At 41.8% G+C, this 14,860-nt stretch overlaps 1 protein-coding gene across 1 annotated transcript; it reads right to left on the reverse strand.

Moving 5' to 3' along the window:
• Positions 1-5,106: 5,106 nt before the first annotated feature.
• LOC147454903 (uncharacterized) lies at positions 5,107-13,534 on the reverse strand. Its single transcript, XM_086516719.1, has 4 exons — positions 12,276-13,534; positions 6,541-6,608; positions 6,401-6,438; positions 5,107-6,330 (listed from the first exon to the last, which is right to left on the reverse strand). The coding sequence occupies exons 1-4, from the start codon at positions 13,170-13,172 to the stop codon at positions 5,345-5,347; spliced, it is 1,989 nt and encodes a 662-aa protein (XP_086372845.1). The 5' UTR covers positions 13,173-13,534; the 3' UTR covers positions 5,107-5,344.
• Positions 13,535-14,860: the final 1,326 nt, after the last annotated feature.

A 14,860-nucleotide genomic window follows, 5' to 3' on the forward strand; every position in this document is an offset into this window, starting at 1 on the left:
CTTTAGATACCTCAAAGGCACTATGAACTTTGGTCTCTTCTATGGTAGAGATAATCAGCCATGCTTGCATGCATTTACAGATAGTGATTGGGCTGGTTGTTATGATACACGAGTGTTCACTAGTGGCAATAGCTTTCTTCTTGGTGGATCATGCATATCATGGTTAAGTAAGAAGCAGCCAACTGTGGACATATCTAGTTGTGAGGCTGAGTACAGGGCCGCATTCACGGCTACGGTGGAGTGTGTATGGCTCAGACGTCTCTTGATGGATCTATGCATGAAGCCACATGAATCTACGACCATTTTCACTGACAGTCAGAGTACATGCATTGGCAGTTGTGAGGAATCCAGTGTTTCATGCTCTCACAAAACACATTGAGGTGCATTATCACTAAGTCAGAGAGCGGCTACATGCAGGAGATATTGATTTGGCGTATGTACCTACACAAGACAATGTGGCAGACTTGTTCACCAAAGCTCTTCCAAGGGAAAAGTTTGAAGCTTTTTGCAAAGCTTTAGGCTTGTTACCATGTGGGGGCTGATTTGTCACCTCCTTGTACATGTTCACATCATTCACTCCAAGGGGGTTTGTTACACTCACGTGTCCCTCGGGTAGTTTTGATGTGAACCGCTTCCCTATACACGGGCACTTTTTACTCTAGTGCTGGCTAGAGGTTTTTTCTCCGTGTAACCACATATACACACTATACGCACGTGTGGTGGTATGTTGTACTTAGAGAGACTCGTATCTTTCTCTCATACTCACACTTGAACTCTTCATAGCAAAGTGAGGGAGCTTCAAGCTGTCAAGTTTCTTGTTGTGTGTGTGTGTGCAGATCTACGGGTGTGTGTATGAGCGTCTATAGCTTCCCTCACCCAACAGCAGCTGCTTCATCCCGTTATTGCAAAACATAGATCAACATGTTTTACAAGTGGAACCCATTGCCTTCTACCTACACCCTCCAAGCTTGGGGATGGGTTGCGCTTCGCTTTCTCTCTCTTTCTCTCCCTCTTTCTTTCTCTACCTCTCTTCCTCCCTCTCTTTCTTTATCTACCTCTTTCCCTCTCTTTCTCTATCTCTCTTTCTTTCTCTCCCTCTCTTTCTCTCTATCTCTATTCCTCTCTTTCTCTCCCTCTCTATCTACTCTCTCTCTTTCCCTATCCCTCTCTTTCTCTCCCTCTTTCCCTCTCTCCCTCTCTCTCTCTCTTTCTTTCTCTACCTCTCTTTCTCTCCCTCTATCTCTCTCTCTCTCTCTCTCTCTCTCTCTCTCTCTCTCTCTTCTCTCCCTCTCTCTCTTTCTTTCTCTCCCTCTTTTTCTCTCTATCTCTATTCCTCTCTATCTACTCTCTCTCTTTCCCTATCCCTATTTCCCTCTATCTCTCTCTTTCTCTCCCTCTTTCCCTCTCTCATTCTACCTTTCCCTCTCTCTCTCTCTCTCTCTCTCTCTCTCTCTCTCTCTTTGTTTCTTTACCTCTCTTTCTCTCCCTCTTTCCCTGTATCTCTCTCTTTCTCTCCCTATTTCCCTCTCTCTCTCTTTCCCTCTCTCCCTCTCCCTCTCTATCTACTCTCTCTCTTTCCCTATCCCTATTTCACTCTATCTCTCTCTTTCTCTCCCTCCCTGTCTCTCTCTCTCTCTCTCTCTCTCTCTCTCTCTCTCTCTCTCTCTCTCTCTCTCTCTACCCCTCTCTATCTACTCTCTCTCTCTTTCCCTATCCCTATTTTCCTCTATCTCTCTCTTTCTCTCCCTCTTTCCCTCTCTTTCTATCTCTCTCTTTTGTCTATCTCTTTCCCTATCACTTTGTCCCTCTATCCCTATCCCTATCCTTATCTCTTTCCCTCTCTCTCTCTCTCTCTCTATTTCTATCTCCGTCTCTTTCTCTCCCTCTTTCTATCTCTCCCTCTTTCCCTATCTATCTCTATCTCTTTCTATCTCTCCCTCTTTCCCTATCTCTCTCTATCTCTTTCTCTTTCTATCTCTCTCTCTCTCTCTCTTTCTCTATCTCTCTCTTTCTCCCCCCCCCTCTCTCTGTCTCTCATTAATTCTCTCTCTCTCTCTCTCTCTCTCTCTCTCTCTCTCTCTCTCTCTCTCTACCTCTCTCCCTCTCTCTCTCTCTCTCTCTCTAACATTTCTCTCCCTCTTTATCTATCTCTCTCTCTCTCTCTATCTAACATTTACCTCTCTTTAGCTAACATGCATTTCTCTCTAGCTCTCACTCTCTCTATCTATTTCTCTCTCTCTCTCTCTCTATCTAACATTTCTCTCCCTCTCTTTAAATATCTCTCTCTCTCTCTCTCTCTCTCTCTCTCACACACACACACACACACACACACATTAATTCTCTCTCTCTCTCTCTCTCTCTCTCTCTCTCTCTCTATTTATCTACCTCGATCCCTCTTTCTCTCTCACTCTCTTTATCTATTTCTCTCTCTCTCTCTCTATCTAACATTTCTCTCTCTTCATTTATCTCTTTCTCTCTCTCTATTTCATCTAATACTATCCAAACAATCATTTTCAAAACATGCGTGACAAATCAATCATTTTCAAACGTGCGTAGCAAAGCAACCATTTTCAAACGTGTTTAGCAAAGCAACCATTTCAAACAAACCGTGAGAAACAATCATTTCCTAATGAACGAGGTATGTTATAATGGATTCTCTATTTTTTAAATTTATGTGTGTGTGTGTAGTAGAAAACAAAAGGGGAAGAGGGAGGATGTGCTTTTGTGTTTACCTCTTCTTTGTAGCGTGGTTGAGCTTTGAATAGGTTGAGCGTCCAAAGAAGATGACGGAATACCCCCTTGACGAAACTTGGACGAAATCCTCTTCGACGAAACTTGAGAAGCTTGGAGAAAGAGAGAGGGGGAAGGGAGAGGTGGGAGGGGGGGAGCTTTGTTGAAGGAGAGAGAGAGTAGGGAGGGAGATGGGGGGGAGGCTTGTTGAAGGAGAGAGAGGGTAGGGAGGGAGATGGGGGGTGGGGGGGGGGGGGGGGAGGGGGGAGAATCTTGGGAGCGATAGCGGAGAGTAAGAACGTAGGGTATGTTGCAAAAACACGGCATACTCTACCTTCTTTCTTTTTTTAGGTGCCAGTTATTACCACGGATATTACCGCGGCTATACATTATATTATTTTTTAGCCTTTTGAGTTTTATATATATATATATATATATATGTATATATATATATATATATATATATATATATATATATATGTATATATATGTATATATAGATACATATATATACATATAGATATATGTATATCTATATGTATATGTATATGTATATATATATGTATATATGTATATATATATATACATATATATAGATATATACATATATATATATATGTATATATCTATATATATGTATATATATATAGATATATACATATATATATATATATATATATATATATATATGTATATATCTATATATATATACATATATATAGATATATACATATATATATATATGTATATATCTATATATATGTATATATATATATACATATATACATATATATATACATATACATATACATATAGATATACATATATCTATATGTATATATATGTATCTATATATACATATATATACATATATATATATATATATATATATATATATATAAAATTGAGATACCTATACCAACCATCCCTTTTACATACATGTATCAAACAAAAAAGGGAGTGGTGTGTATAAGCTTGCTAACAGGGTATAACTAAAAGGACTAGAAAAACCCAACACCCCCTCCCCATCAAGGAGGGAGGCTAGTACTCTATACACGAAACGGGTAAGCAAAGCTACTAAGTATCTGATTTGTGAAATTCTAAGCCTTCGACACATGGTGCATGTGGTAATTAACAAAGAGATGGATAGATTAGCATTTCTTATGCATATACTTGTAGTTTCTATTCATAATGGAAAATTCTTTTGGAGAATCGATCAACCTCAAAAAATCCAACCCTCTATACTTCGTTGAAATATTGTTTAATTTTGTTTGTCTTGATTTTTTTGTATCAACTATTAGAATTAATTAGTGCAACCATTATAAGATTAATCAATTACAATTGAGTAAGAAAGAGAGTCCAAAATGGGTGGCCAAAAGGGCATGGCACACAAAACTACCTACAAACATGAAGAAAGGTAATATAAAGGCTACCATAAGGACGTGCAAAATTAAACTACCTACAAACATGTATTTTGACACCCATAAGGGCTTAAGGTGAGTGCCACTAATCTAGACTACAAACAATGTTTTCTTAAAACCAAGAGACGGACTCTCATGTACACTTACAACTTTTAAGCGAGGCAAAAGGTGACTTGGATATAATTTCACAATGCTCTTGACATCCGCTTCATAACAATAGGATACAATTACATAGACTTGTTGTCTACATAAGAATATCAACCAAAATTCATTTTGAATATGAAGATAACCTCCTTCGTATAGCTGCAAGGTTTTGTATAAGTATTTAGTTTAGTTTAAGAATTATTATTTTGATGATAAAAAACATACGATGGAGTCTCAATTTGAATATTGTCTCTACCTAATTGAAGACTATAACTGCACACACACAGGCCAGGTAATGCGCATGCCATTGATGTATTAGCATGCTTAATGAAGTTAGGTTTTTGTGTCTTTATTCATTAGGCTTGTCTTTTTTTGGTACAATGATATTGATATGCGTACAATTTTTCATACTTGCAATAAGTCTTCCCTTCTCAGCAATTATAAAAAGTACAAAGGATATTAAAAGAAATTAACCCATATTTAAAATTGTTAATAGGTAGTTAAAACATCCATTTTTTCTAACAACATTTTTGTTTTACTTTCGAAATATAACAATAAAATTTCTTGTTGTAGATGAGATGTAATAAAATTGTAAAAAAACCAACCACTTTTTGTGGCCCATTACAAGCCTAGTGTTTACTTTAACCACACGAAGTGCACTTACAATTTTAAGGAGGTGCACCCTGTAAGGATGGATCCTCAAGCGTGCTCATTGAAAAGAGTTGTGAATTTAAAGAACCAATTTGTGTTGGAGGCTGCTAGTTACAAAGCCAATTATCACAAGTGCTAAGGCAAAAACACCATGAGAGCATGAACAATCATACAAATCGTTGAACTTTGCTTCTTGTGTGGAGACTAACAAAGTGGCGCCTAGGCCGAGCTCAAAGTTTGAACAAGACGAAATATACAAAGATGTTGGTAAAAGCTCTATAGCTAGATTCTAAAGGTACACATGTGTTTACAACTCTTCAACGTTGATGTGAGTATATTTCTTTCTGTGGTACAAACACTATTTCATGAAAGAGTGTGTAAAATATAAGGCCAGTTAATCAGGGAAAGTCCGATCTCCACTCGAAGGGATCAGTGTTAAGGTGGCACTCAGGAAGAGGAGACGATGGAGGCCTCCTCAACGGAACGGGAGACGGCGGGTGTACCACCCACACTGACGAGGAGGCCGCATAATCCTGCAGGCAGTCGGCTACCGCTGGCCGAGCGCGATCTTGAATGTCGAGCAGCCGTCGGATGCACGGCTTGCATTTCTTTCTCCAGCGGCTCTTTGAGTTCTGCTGCATCTGTTGCTGCTTCCCTTGATCACTTCCGCTGTCGCTGTTCTCTTCTTCTTCGAACTCCTCGTCGTCTTCATCGTCGTCGTCGTCGTCATCCTCCTCTTCTTCTTCTTCATCTTCTTCTTCTTGCACCCTTGCCACCCTCCGCGCCCCTCCATCCTGCAATACTGAACTCCTTGCCGGCTTTTGCCTCTTATCGCTCCCCGGGGCTGGCCTTGCTGATCTGCCAACAATATTAATGAGGGGCTCCTTATTCCGCCGCTTTGCAAGCCTCCGTGCTGCGCTTGTAGCGTGCTTCTCCCTCATCTTCAGCGTGTGGTAGTGGCAGAAAGGAGCCCCGGGCTTCACCACCTGGTCTTTGCACTGCCATCGCCGACCGTCTTTCCGTCTGCAGCGCATGGAGTCGGCAAGAATGGCATGATCATGGGAGGAATCTGGTGCGGCTGAGGAGTAATGAGTAACGTCGCCATTGGCTGCAGCTGCATCGCGTTTCCTCTTCTTGGATGCGCAATTGCTGGGAGAGAGATTCTTGAGTGGAACGCTAATCACCTTCTCGCTTGCAGGCAGGGGCGTTTTCTTCAGCTGCGTGCCGGCCTTCGACTTCTCTATGGGGAATACCTTTACCTTTCTTTCTGATGTTATGATTTTGCTGTTGATCGGGGCGTGGTGGGCGTCTAGGTTCACACGGCCCAAAAGTCCGGGCGCCGCCTCATTCACAAGGCGTCCGCTCGAGCGCGCACGGCGATGACCTGAAACAAATTTTCTTTTCTGTGAAATAGTGTCCAATCAAAAGTTAAGTAAAAGAGGGATTTGTATTACCCTGCCAGCTAGAAACGGGCCAATCCGGAGATTGATCACTGTCCGTAACACATGCCACAAAAAGAAGAGGAAAAACTATTAATTACCTCAAATTCAATTTTCTCGTAACTCAAAATCAAATGGGGTCTTTCGTAACGTACCTGCTGCTGAGGCCTCCTCTCTCCTCTCTCATTGATTTCGACCCGCCTTGTATTTTCACGTCAGAGCTCTGCCCCGTCGAGAACCAGAATTAGAAGCGCTCTCTCTCTCTCTCTCTCTCTCTCTCGATTGCACCTAGTACGTCCACTGTCCACGCACTCTACTAGTCTATACAAAATTAGTTCACATGTACAACGACCACACCACATACATAAAATCACAAGGAATTTTGTCGCATACTACACATGACCAGTGCTAATTTGCTCAACAAGAGCTTTTTTAATTTTCAACATATCCTGAAATCATTCAGCACCGAAATTCATCTCTCCAATTTACAGCTCAAAATGATGAACTGCATGGGGAGCGCGACTAGGGTGCACTCCCGAGTCCCACCATAACTTGGACAAAAAGAAAACAGCAGCTTATTAAGCTCAACAAAGAGCAAGGGGGACTTAAGCCCGCTAAACTTACATTTTTCAGCATGTATAGGTTCAGTGTTAAAAAAACTTACACCTTCTTTGTTGCAAGGTGTGAGTCATTGTCCCTGAAGTCATGCATTGGTACAGATCGGATGTGGCCCGGAGGCCTTCCAAGTATTAGACCTAGAATTCTTTCGTCTCCCAGGAAAGCATTCAGTAAAGAGGTCAACACCCTAAAATTACCTGCATCGAGACCGACATTGAGGTGGCGGAATGTGAACCTGCCACTTTGCCGCCAAACCTGCCGCTTATACTCACACACCCAAACCAAGGCAACTAGCCTAGCCTATTTTTCTGCAGAAAATACTAGAAAATTAGAAGAGCTGCTGTGGAGTGGACTACACTAGGGCCGTTTTTTACCAGATATCCAAGACTTCCACGACAAAAACAAGTCCTAACTCCACCATCTAGGCATAGTTCTTCCTAGTACATGATCATGCAGGAACATATATAGCATCGGTTTCTCTCCAAATTGAACACCATCTAATTTGCTGCTGGGAACCCATCAAAGTGTAGAGTTAATGATTTAGAAGACTGTTAGCATTCTAATAATAGACATGGAGTTTTAAAAGGGTACCGGCATTCAGTACAATCAACATTACAAAAAGAAACTTCTAGCATGTGAACTGGGAAGACAGAAGGGAAACTTCCACCTACAATCTCAAAGTTGAGACTTGACTGGCAACCTGCAACCTCAGGCCTAAGAATTAAAATCCTTATCAAAAAGCTCTACCTTAGAATCCTGTGGAATTTTAAGCAAGGAATATACTGTCACAGACAAATTTCAAAGAGCTAATGTCTAAAATTCTTCCCCTCAACTAATGTACAAACCATCTATTATAAGCATGAACAATGGCTTCCTTCCAACAAGAGCTATGTTTAGCAGCCACATGATGAGACCAACAAACAAGAGATCTTGATCACAATTCACTAGCTTCTTCGCTTATCCTGTTAATATATTTGCAGCAGAACTAAGAAATACTTGGGGGTGGATTGATGACACAGCACAAGTAGTGTACCAGCTTTTCCACATCCACATATAGTGTTGATGGATCATCATGTTAGGGCCTCTGGTCCCCGGGGGTGCACCACCTATAAACATGTAAGTGTATCATGTGCACTCCACAGGAGGGTGTATAGTAACTCCTGATAGTTTCAGGCTCACATCTAGAGGAGGGGCTACAAGTTTGTGAAGAAAGAGGGATCGTTGTTTTCCAATGTCAAAATGTGTGTAGAGAGGGTGTTATATGGACCCCTGATCACATGTTATCTACGAGTTTTCAAAGGTACACCCCTGAGCTCTGGTCCTCAGAACATGTATCCTAATTAACCAATGCACCATGAGCAATCTGGAAAACAACTTCTTCATTAGGACTTCAGAATGTTGTATATGCTTCTTTGGTGAACGCTTGATGACAGTTTGATCGAGGGCTGTTCCAGCACAATAACTAATGGGTGCAAGATTTCTGTCTTTACGTTGTAAGTGATGATCAATACACATGTAAACTTTGGGATAAATTATAAATGCAAGATGTCCATGCTCCCTAGAACTATAACATGCACATTCTAATCTCATCGACCAATTATTGATGCCACGAATTTGTGTTAATAAATTGCACTTCGACTATGGACGAATATATTTTAAAAGCTTCCCATACTCCTTGGTCAGATGACAGAAACTGTGGCTTGCCAGCTGAAACAAGCATATGGTATCTAGAGATTATCTACATCACCTACAAGGCCTTAAGCATGCACATCTGTCACCCATGTGCACAATTCAGAGTTTCTTGCAATTATAAGTAGAGCATTGTAGACATCTCGTTTAACATGATAAAGTCTAGGTATACTTTCAGAGCTTCTTTCAAGGTCGGTAGGACCTCGGGTAGAACGGTTAACCAAGAGGTGGCTTCACACTTGCCATAATAATTAGCTGGCTGAAACAATCGTAAACACTTACCTCAGCATGCCAAAATTAATGACATTATAATATGGTTCAGATTACATTAGTATACAGTACTCAACTCCTGCCTCCCAACATTATCTCATTTTGATGCATGGTGCACACTTGTGAGGCCCCCTTATGAGGAGAATCCATTGGTGTACACATCTTTAGTGAGATTCCAGCTTAAACACCAAAATGGTCATTGTTGTTATCACTGAGCTATGCGCTCGGCCCAAATTATTTCCTAAAATATTTCCTATGATTCTATATCAGGTGTGTGAACTAGTGGGTGGTCGTGAAAGGTCCGTAGCTGCGGGCGGTGCATTGGCATAGTCCGTAGCTGCGGGCGGTGCATTGGCATAGTCATGCCGCTTAAGCCGTCCATACTGTATACTGCACTAGCCTGCCACCTTTGCTCAACACCATAAATAAAGATCATCGCTACAAGCCGAGGCATTATATGTTTGTGGATATCCAGCCCCAGCTATTTGTATACACTATTACCTTAAAATGTTTAATCACAATCTAAGCTTTACCTTGAGAACTTTCAGGTGGACAACGCTATCATATTGTATCTTTTGACAATCAAAATTTGTTATTCTCTTCATTATCTAAGTTAAAATATTTCTCAGCTACTTCCATTTACTACAAGATCCAAACTTTGCTGTTATTTTATAGTACACAGATGTCTCTAAGGCACCAATACTGAGCCCTTCTCTTTTAGTAGGTCTTAATGACCATACATGTAGAGCACTTCACACTTGTACTCTCAACACTTGTGAATTCAACACAAGGGGTCTTTCAATTCGTTCCACTTTAACAAAAATAGGGACCTAACCAGCTTAACACCGTGAGAGTTTCTTAAGAGTGCACTCGGCCCTAAGGCTGCAAATATTTTTACATGCATAATGGATCAGTTTTATCTAATTTCATTAAAGCTGTATTTGAAACTAAGCCTGCATGTTCTCCCTACTTTAAAGACTGCCAATATAATCTCTGTACATGCAACTGAATGGATGCTATGCAAACTACTTTGTGTTATTAAGGAGTTGTGCTATGGTCCACATGAGCACAGGCAATTGAATACCCATGATAAATAGGGATATTTCACGTACACAAAGACGGAGCTATAATTTACCATTAAGAGAGAGCCACACATACATAATACCGTACCAGTCTTATAACAATTCTGATATTTCTATCTTACCAACATGATTGGACGAGTGATTGGTCTATCCTGATTTTTGCAAGGAAGAAATTAATGATTGGCTAAATGAAGTAGAAAACAAGAGGGACACCCTTTCTAAGACCCCTCTAGGGATAAATGATCTGTAAAGAACCTGATATCAGGAAGCCTCTTGTTAATTACAAGACTTGAAGATCTTATATTGAACTTCTTCAATACAGCCCTTCAGTACTAAGAATACGCAACTAGAAATTTTGTAAAGGGTGGTATTGACATTCCTAAGAAGCCCCTAGCACCACACAAAGACTTTGGAGGACGAGAACCTCAATAAAAATCCAGTTCCAAGCTGAAGCATTTGACAAAGTCTTGTGTCCACATACCTTGGGGAGTACATGCACCTCCAAAAATGCAATTGTACTGCGTGATTTCAAAGCAGTAAGGGCTTTTTTGTCTGATAGGTTTTGAAACTTTATTAAGGCTACATTTGCAAGGTTCTTTATTGCATTGTGGGAATAAACCCACAAGCTCCTTAGAAGAAAGAGTTAAGTACTAGGGTTTTCTAATACCCTTTAGAACGCACGTGATATAGATTATTTCCTAGAGGTGAACCTTGAGCCACCTAGAAGATGAGCCTTATTTTTATGAGAGATACCAAATGTCACTTACCCGGCCTTTCTTCTTTTCTCCACATGTAGTTTGCATGTGTGAGAGCTTGATACACATGACTGGTCACAGATAAATATAATTTGTATCCATTGCTCATACTGAGTAGGATTGAGGCAGATACTCGGTCTCAATACTTGACATAGGAGTACGTTAGCAATCATGCGAAATACAACCAGCTTTGCCACACCAGACCGCTGATGTAGGTCTTATCCGCATAAACAATTTGAACATGTGAGAGACTTGTAACAGTCTACATCTTATCCAGACTGATTGGTGGAGTGCAACAGCACTTGATACTAAGAAAGGGACAGCAGGGCAAATGGAGTATTGACAATATGCCGAGGACTGACAATGGCCCATGCCGATGGCTATCCTAGGCTTCACTTAGGGCTAGCTGGCTCTGCCAATGCTTATCTTGAAAAGGTAAGCACGGAAAATAACCATCATTTTTTTCTATTTGCTGGTCGCAATGGTGCATTCATAATTAGAAGGAAGCTACAGCTCATTAGGGTGTGTCTTGTGTATATCATTTGTTGTGAGGAAGGAAGTCAGCTAATCTTGTTTCATTTAATACCGCGGAAACTTTTTGTTGCATGCTAATCTCTAAGCAGGAGCACCATATGATTAAGCAATTGCAAGGCTCATGGACACTTAAGTGCAACCAGATAATTTTCCTCGTAACCAGATCGATTGTTTTGGTTTTTTTTTGGTTTTTGCACATAGGTAGAGCTCATTACATAAAGTAGGATGTGCACACGAAGTTCGTATACTAAAATTTGGCAAGGTATGCATCTGAATGCGATCGTGACAAATACCACCTTTGCCACACCACTCAAATCTTCTGGTCTGATTGCAAAGCAGCAGAGTGCAAGGGCACTAGGTGACGAAGGCTCATTAGGGCAGAGAGAGTACTTTTCATATGCAGGAAATATGGGGGCGCTGCGTAACTGCTGGTTTATATCGTAGGCTCAACACATACTTGACTCAGACAATATAAATTAAACCAAATACTGGCAACGGCACATGCCCAGTGCAGGGCGCTGATAATGACATTGCACACAGTTCGGACTCTAAAGCTAGTAAGCGAAACCATAATTTAGAAAAGACCTCAGATATGAGCTCTGAGAATCAGGCAAGCTCAGCACGAAAAGGGTAAAGCTGATGAGCAGGCACAAACCACATCAGAGGCGTGAGGTGAGTGTAGTACCAGCATTTCCGTTTCTTGCATGGCACAATAATTAGAGAGGGGCCAGAATGCTCTCACTGATGGAAAAACCCGCAAGCCAACTAAAATTATAAGAGAGGACACACAGATAAGTAATAATTAAGAGCTCGGCCGGATGCACACAGCAGCAGCTGGACGCATATTCACTCACGCTAACCTACTTTCCTCTCCATACAAGACTTCATTAAACACAAGGAAAATTTTTATAAGGCTGGAATATTGGAGGTTGGACGTGGTACCTCTGACTCAGGCGCCTCCTCTGACAAGGGTTGTGGTTTCCGTGTCTGAAGCAGAGAGGGTTTCTGCTCACTGCCGCCTACCCTGGCGGAGTCGTCGACTTCCCATTGCTGCTTCAAATTAAGCCTTTTTGTGCCACAGGAGACGGACGTGCTGCTGCTGGATGGCATCATGGTATCACTAGCTGTAGTGCGCAGCAGCTGATCGTTGGGGATCATGGGCCTGGGCGCTGCAGTTGCATGACGTGGCACGCTGTTCAGAATGAGCTGCAAGGGAAGCATTTTGCGAGGTTGCTCAGAGGCACCGTCGTCAGCGTCTGACGGATCTGTGTGGCGAAGCTTGCCGGTGAACTGTTCAGATCCGGCCAAAATTGCCCGTTCCTTGCAAGCGCCTTCTGATCTCTCTCCTCCTCCTGCGTGACAGCTTCTATTTTCAGCTTCCCTCTTTGACGCTATGCATGTTTCATCGCCCTCTCCATCTAACATGTGCTTACGGGCCCTATATTCCTGCTGATGCACTTCTGTATCTCTCAGCTTAGCTTCTCCAACTGTCATCGTCTTCCTCGTCATGCCTAGACCCTCGCCATCCCCTCCTCGCTGCGCAATAATATAGGGTTTTGCATAATGACGGGCTGCAGGCGTCGCAGCTAGCTGCTTCTTGACTTCTTTCTCAGAAGCTAAAGAACCGCCATGACCAGAATTAGTTGCTGCTGGTGAAACTAGCAACAATCGATCCTCCTTGACGGGCCAACTGGCAGCACATAAAAGAGCCTGTCTGGGATCTTGAAAGCTAGGGTTAGATTGTGCGCCTAATTGAGGCGGGCATCCATTGCTGGTAGCAAGCAGCTCGGGTTTAACAGAAGAGGTAGCTGAGGGGGGCCGCTTTCGTATACGTGTCATGGCTATGGAAGCTTGAGAAGGAGGAAAGAGGAGTGCTACTTGTTTCTATGTATGTAGAACGCGCTATGGTGCAGGCTTATGGTAACGAGCCTAAACAACCTAATGTGCGGATACTATAAGCTAAAGGCAGAGAGAGAGAGAGAGAGAGAGAGCAGGGAAGGCATGAGGAGTGCGAACTAAGAAAGTAGAGCGAGAGTTTGTATATTAATGCAGACGCCTCTATTCTAAGCGGACACACGCAGAAAATCATGAGAGGCAAAATCACAGGTATAGCAAGCTCCAGGGAAGAGAGAGAGAGAGAGGAGGGGGTAAGGTAACTTAGGGTTTTCTCAGGAGCAAGAAAAAGAGAGGCAGAACCTTCTCCCGTCTCCCTAAAAATAAAATTATAATGCTGCTGCTGCTCATGTTGTGCATATAGCGATCTATAAAAAAAAAAAATCCCACGAAAAAGTGGTCCTCTCACTTTGCCGTCGCCCAAAGTGCGGCCCCACATCCTGTCCTGTGCCACACATGAATTCACCCCCCATCGGATAAAGACGCCCCCATTTACATTTTCAACGAATTATGCTCCCTCCCTAGAGAGAGATAGAGAGAGAAGCGTGAAGAGAGGGGGAGAGAGATTTTCTGAAACGTGATGAGAGAGAGAGAGAGAGAGAGAGAGAGATTTTCTGCAACAAAAGCATCTCACACTAAAACTTTGTCGACCATGAAGATAATTGAGCTTTTTATATACGAAAGAAACCCTTACAAAGGAATACAAAATTCCAAATCAATTATGGAAGAGTATGAAAAGGTAGCCTTTACTTGTTTCCTTCAATCTCTTAGCTTTAAGAGATTTAGAATGAGAGCTTTGAAAGCAATCCTACACCTTCTATTGAAGGATCAACGAGCATTGTATGTAAGCTCAGCTAAAAGGGAGCTTCAGCACTAAAGGGCATGGGAAATTTTTGAAGCTCAAGCGGTGGGATCCACGACAGCGAAGTCAAGACACGGCGATCAAGACGTGCGCAATCGTAAGATGTCGAGGTAAACTAGGACACGAAAAGGTAAACTTGGACAAACAGGGGGGGCTGTCCGAGTTTATTTATCATTATTTGGTTTGCCCATATGTCAACTTTCCCGTCACGGGTGTAGCGGTTAAAACATTGGGCTCTCATGGCGGTCGCGCGGGTTCGAGTCTCCGAGCCTCCTATCGACGCCCATTTTTTTCCGCCATCCATCCGCCTCGAGATTCCCCCTTTGGATCCCCACCGCAGATCCCATCTCTTTTCTCCCGTGCCCTTTAGTGCTGAGGCAAAGCGAGGTCTTTGAGTGTGGTGGGGGTGAGTTATGGTAACCATTGTCCCCATTGGACTATCGTGCAATATTTAAATAACTTCTCTTCACATATATTTTCATGAATTAAATGATCATCTTTTTTAAGTGATTTTTAAAACTCTTTCAACCTATGTAAACTTATATTTGTTTTTTCTAATTAAAAAAGCATTTTTACGAACTCGCGTGTTACAGTTACATATTTTAAGATGAACCTCTAGCGCTATAATAGCATAACTTACACGATTGCACAAGATCTAGCCATAACAAAGAATTGGCGTATTAAAAAAGCTTAACATGGAAGAACGCTTTCTTCAAGCAAGTTATGAATTTTTGTAAGAGGTAAAAATAATCTAAATAGAGTGGAAAAATTT

The sequence above is a fragment of the Adiantum capillus-veneris genome, chromosome 7 (genome assembly GCF_014529385.1).
Source record: "Adiantum capillus-veneris isolate H3 chromosome 7, ASM1452938v2, whole genome shotgun sequence".
In the NCBI taxonomy this organism is placed as follows: domain Eukaryota; kingdom Viridiplantae; phylum Streptophyta; class Polypodiopsida; order Polypodiales; family Pteridaceae; genus Adiantum; species Adiantum capillus-veneris.